Below are 5,740 nucleotides of genomic sequence, written 5' to 3'. Positions count from 1 at the left end.
TACGCTAATAATATATCACTATAAATGGTCATCGGAGAAGAATCAAATGTTTGACGAATCAAACTCACTATAAACGCCAGCACATATGACTAGTCACAACTTACTGGATCAGACCAGGGCTCGTCTATGATCAGGGATGTACCAACGCCGGTTTTTAAGATTCCTCTATCCTACAATAACAAAAATAACCTTAATATAAATGTTCTAGAGAACCAAGAAGTTGAATCTGGCAAAGCCAGTTAGACATCTTCTTATCCTTCCACACTAAGGCACAAGAGAAAAAGAAGAAGAAGAAAAATACAATAAACGTTCTGGGGAACCAAGAAGTTGAATCTAACATAGCATGTTAGACACATTCTTATCCTTCCAGAAAGATGTAAGAGAAAAAGAAAAAGAATAAACATTCTGGGGAACCAAAAAGTTGAATATGGCATAGCCAGTTAGACATCTTCTTATCCTTCCAAAAAGATGCAACAGAAGTAGAATATCATTCTAAATCCATAAAGAGAATCAAAATTCTAAACATATTCAAGATTTCAGATCACACAAAAACAAAAGACTCAAGGTTAGCTCCCTTTACCTCTTTTCCAGAATTTTTCTCTTGCTCATAAGTAGTTCCCACGAAAATCTTCCAGAATCTCTACTCTATTTGCAACCAAAACTTTCTTCCCAACTCTTTCTTCTCTCTTTTCTAAAATTTCTCTCTCCTTATTTTCTCCTTCTTGGAACAAAATTTCCCTCCCCTGGGCTATTTATAGCCAAAAAAAAATTTACTATTCATTTTTACAATTCATTTTAGGCTTAATACCCTATTTTGTCCCCAGTTTCGCTCGAAAATGTCAAATTAGTCCATCCTTTAAAAAGTGCGTCAATTATGTCCTTACTTAATAAAATTTATATCAATGAAATCCCTTCCGTTAAATCCGTACAAACGGCGTTAATAATTAAAGTAGAAGAGAGAGAAAAATAATTAACGCCGTTTGTACGGATTTAACGGAAGGGATTTCATTTATATAAATTTTATTAAGTAAGGACGTAATTGACGCACTTTTTAAAGGATGAACTAATTTGACATTTTCGAGCGAAACTGGGGATAAAATAGGGTATTAAGCCTTCATTTTACTATTCAAAAAATTAATATTTTAATCATAAGTTGATAAAATCTGATCATTCATGACCTAATGTAACATGGAACACGTATCCCTTCCACTATTCATATTTTTTTTACTATTTACTTTTTTTTACTATTCACTTTTTTAACAAAATCTTCTAAAATATGTTCTCAAAATTTTTGAACCTCTTCTAAAAATTCTATAATTTTCTATCATCAAATTTTAATTTTTCTTACTATTTTTGTTTATCTGGAAAAATATACTATTATACCAAACTCATTTCTATGTATTGAACCACTACAAAAAAATTTCCAAATATTCATACTATGCATAATTTTATATCCAACATAATAAAATACATTCATCATAGAAATCATACAATTGAATATAGTACAAATTAATTTAACAGAACCTAATCTGTCTGATAAGAATTTGGTTAAAAATTCATTGAGTAGACTTTTAGGAAAGAGAGGTGAGTCACAACGGACAACTTAAGTACTAAGTCTTTCCTGGCCAAAGTGTTCCTCAACTAGTTTTTTTTAACAAATTTCTTATTTACAGATCCAAAATAACAACATAGTTTTTTTATTAACAATATTAACAAATAAATTCAAATATGTATAGCTATATAACAAGCACATATGTTTTTCATTAACGGTATTCACACAGAATTTTACATTACTTACGAAGCAACATAAAAATGGAAACATCTTATCGTATTTATTTTAGGTTTTACAACGCTTCCTCATTGTGAACCATCTTCATCGCGTCACATCCTTCGTTCTCCAATCTCAACAATGAAGCTCCACGCCTTCATTCAACTTTCATCATCGATCATCTCCACCGTTGTCCATCGCAAAAACTCGAATTGCAACTTGGAGAAACCCAAATTCACAAAACTAGGACCAACCACCACAAGCAAACCCTAAATCCCCAAATTTCCAGAAACCTTAAGATGTGCCTCCTCCACCATATTCGAACCCAACTTTCGGCCAACCACTAACAAACTTGCAAAGAGGAAAACGAAGAAACTAGATGTAGTGAACATCAACCCAATCAAAGCAGAATCTCGAACTGAGCTAAAATTGTGAAACAAAACAGAAGAACCATTGGAGAAACCCCTTCATCGGCTCTAATCGCTCCATCAAAAGAGGAATCTCAAATCACACAACTGTGACGGAGAAACCCTAACTTGTCTCACACAACAACACACATTGTGGTGAATTTAGGTTTTCTGTTGGGCAAATCGCAAGTGACTCGCATCTAGGTTTTGCAATGGTGGCCAATAAGGTTTGAATTAAGCAATTTGGGCCAAATTACGATTAAGGTTCCCAAGTTTGTGAAATTTGGAATTTCTCTACAAATCTGTTGAGACGCGATTCGTCGTAATTTGGAGTTGATTTTTGGATTTCCTTTTTGTAGGCTTGATGCATAAGAAAGAAGATTTCTGGTGGTGCTTAATTGCACGAGGTTAATGGTGTTTAGACGAGGATGTTGCGATTGAAGGACACAGGTGAAGTTCACGTGATGAAGATTAGGCTAGCGGTGATGAGATATGTGGTGGCGCATTAGTGTTTTGAATGATTTGATGCAAGAATGGAAGATGATATTTCTTTTTAATTACACATTTTTCACTTAAGAGGCTACAGATTATTAAAATATTTCACCTCACACTAACAAGTCATCTCAAAGTTAACCCGTTAACCCAATTTAAAAATAGAGAATACTTCAATTTTTCAATTTTAGAAACTCAACTGAAACAAAATAAGAGACATATTTAAGAAAACACAATATAAATAAAGATCACAAAAATAATTAAACATATAAACTATGATAAATATGTTGAACCTTAGGATATTTTTTAGGTCATGTAATATTGTAATTAGATTTAATTATCTGTATCATCATAAATATCCAATTTTACTTCAATAACAAAAAATTATACCACTTAACAGTAATTTATATTCAGAAAATATTATATTTTAAAAATAATTATTTCATTTTATTTAAATGTAACTTTTTCCATTTTAAAAAGTAATTTTCATTTCTTTAATAATTTTTACAATTATATATAATATTAACAATTATCTCTTTATATTACTTTTACAACTAAAGATATTTTAATAATTTTTAATATTTATTAATTAAACTATTTTTTCATATATATAATCAATAAAATCCTACATTAATTTTTACAAATTTTTCCTTCAAATCAACTCTCCCACAGTAAGCTTCAAATTCAGATTCAGAAAATGAGTCTAACCTTTACAAAGTCAAAATAATCATAAAAATATAATAATAAAATTAAAATTGTTAAATAACAATAAAATTATAATTTATACAAACATGTGTAATTTAATCATTATTTTCTTCATTATTCACTCTTCTTTTGTGAGTATTTCAATAGAAAAACAATTTTAATGCATGAATTATCTTTAATTTATAAATTCTTATTTTCTTCTCAAATTTATGACTATTAGAAATCAAATAGCAGAAACAGATCTACTCCAAAAATAATTTAGATTTTATTGTCATCTGTATCATCCTGATCATGTCCAATAATTATTCATGTTAAACTTCTGTTAAATATGGCATAAAATTATGCAAATATAGCTGTATAAAAATTTTCATGTTGTAAATGAAGATAATACTTCAAATGGAGAAAATATTTCAGGTATTAATCTTTAGGTTAATTATAGGACTCCAAAATATAAATCTAGGTGGTATAAGTAACTTGAATAGATCACCTCTTCAAGTTAGAAATATGAAATGCTACGAAATCCCATTAGTAACCAACCAACAGAGGTAATGAGAATATAATTAACGTGACTAATATTGGTAAAATAATTACTTTTTATATAGTTCAAGTTGTAGAATAACACATATAGAACATTCCTAACTAGAAGGGAAATGCTCAAACTATTTTACACTCCATTAGAAAATGCAACCACATAGTTACATATTATTACGTAAGAAAAACCCAGCAGTTCTCTATTGATATGTTAGGGATGTTAGGAAGTTAATTTTGGAGAACTAGTAGAAAGTTCAAACCCTGATATAGCAGTAGAACAGCTGACCATCACAAGAGAATCAAAATCCGACTAAGAGCAACTCATAAGCTCAGACAATCAATAAATTAATATGAAAAAATCTAACTAACATGGTTTTAGTTTTAGTTTTAGTGCAGTAATCAAACTGTGTAATTAGCACACCACTTCACACAGAGTAACATTATAAACATATAAATCATAAGCAACACCAAATAAATTTCATTAACCAGTTTAACAAATCTGACCATCCAAAACTGAGCCAAAGCAATGTAATCCCTAAGATATATAATAATCCAAATCACAAAACATAACAATTAGTCCTCTGATTAACAACATGACCAAAACCGAAAACAAGGCGGCGGTGGTTAATACCTCCTTCCGCCGGCGCCGCGACCGAATGCGGGCGGTGCTTGAACGGCAACCGGATCGACCTTTACGACGCCGGGGACATCGGACATTCCGAGGGCGGCGAGCATGTCGATGGTCTCCTTGTCGACCTCGATCTGGTCGGTCCGGATGGCAGAGACTTCAGGGACGAAGTCCATGCGGCGCTCGCGCTCCTCCTCCTGCAGCTTGAGGGAGATGCCGCGCACTGGTCCCTTCTGGATGCGCTTCATAAGGTGGGTGGAGAAGCCGGCGATTTTGTTACGGAGCCTCTTTGACGGAATGATGGCCACCTCTTCCAGAACCTTCTTGTTGGTGTGGAAGTCCAGCGTCATGCGAGAGTAATACCTCTCTATCACTTGCCTTGACGACTTCTTCACTGTCTTCGTCCTAACACGCCCCATTCTGCTAATTCAACTGCTTCTCTCAGTCAACCACACAACGCTACACACACAGACGCAGCAGAGAGAGAGAGAGAGAGGCAAGAACTGATGTAGCGCCAATGGAGGCAAATTAGGGTTTTGTAAATCCTATCCTAATCATGGGCCTTTCGTGTAACCAGCCCAAGCCCATTTTTGACCAACAGACCCATTTCCTTTATTTCATTTTTTTTAATAAGCCATTTTCGGTAATTCAAAATTTACTCCTGATTATCCAACATTTAATAAATATATTGATTTGGTTATCATAGCAACGTTTTTACTTATGTATTGACATGTAATATTAGGGTATTTATTACATGTTAGATAGTTAAAGTAGAGTTTTTTTTTAAATATTTTTTAATATATATATTGATTTTGAAGATATAAAAAAGTTATTTAACTTTCTGACTTTTATTATCAAATATACTGGTAGGGGAAACCTTAAATCCTATTAAATACACTTCATATTCGTTTTTTTCACCTTATTTTCCGAGACATTTCTATTTTTTTCTACTAAAGGTACACACATAGATTTTACCTTGATTTCATTTCATTTCTACTCTACTGAAATGTTTTCTTATATATAGAAATATTTGTATTAAATTCTAAATTTTGTGTGTATGATATTAAGATATATTGTTCTGATTTTGTTGTTTTTTTAAAAAACAACTTTCTAGGAGAGTTTGAGAGTAACTTATGTGACACACTCCCAGGTGTTTGAAATTGTACCCAAAATTATTTTATATAATTGTCGATTAAGTTACATTAATTT

At 32.0% G+C, this 5,740-nt stretch overlaps 1 protein-coding gene across 1 annotated transcript; it reads right to left on the bottom strand.

Annotated features, from left to right (window-relative positions):
- Positions 1-4,354: 4,354 nt before the first annotated feature.
- On the bottom strand, positions 4,355-5,049 carry LOC108325251 (40S ribosomal protein S17-like). Its single transcript, XM_017558289.2, has one exon. The coding sequence runs from the start codon at positions 4,948-4,950 to the stop codon at positions 4,528-4,530; it is 423 nt and encodes a 140-aa protein (XP_017413778.1). The 5' UTR covers positions 4,951-5,049; the 3' UTR covers positions 4,355-4,527.
- Between the last annotated feature and the right edge of the window lie 691 nt (positions 5,050-5,740).

The sequence above is a fragment of the Vigna angularis genome, chromosome 3 (genome assembly GCF_016808095.1).
Source record: "Vigna angularis cultivar LongXiaoDou No.4 chromosome 3, ASM1680809v1, whole genome shotgun sequence".
In the NCBI taxonomy this organism is placed as follows: Eukaryota; Viridiplantae; Streptophyta; class Magnoliopsida; order Fabales; family Fabaceae; genus Vigna; species Vigna angularis.
This window is presented reverse-complemented; position numbering and strand designations above follow the sequence as displayed.

What these genes read in the sequence shown, in the direction of transcription:
- LOC108325251 (XM_017558289.2), bottom strand. Translation starts at nt 4,950, where the DNA reads ATGGGGCGTGTTAGGACGAAGACAGTGAAGAAGTCGTCAAGGCAAGTG.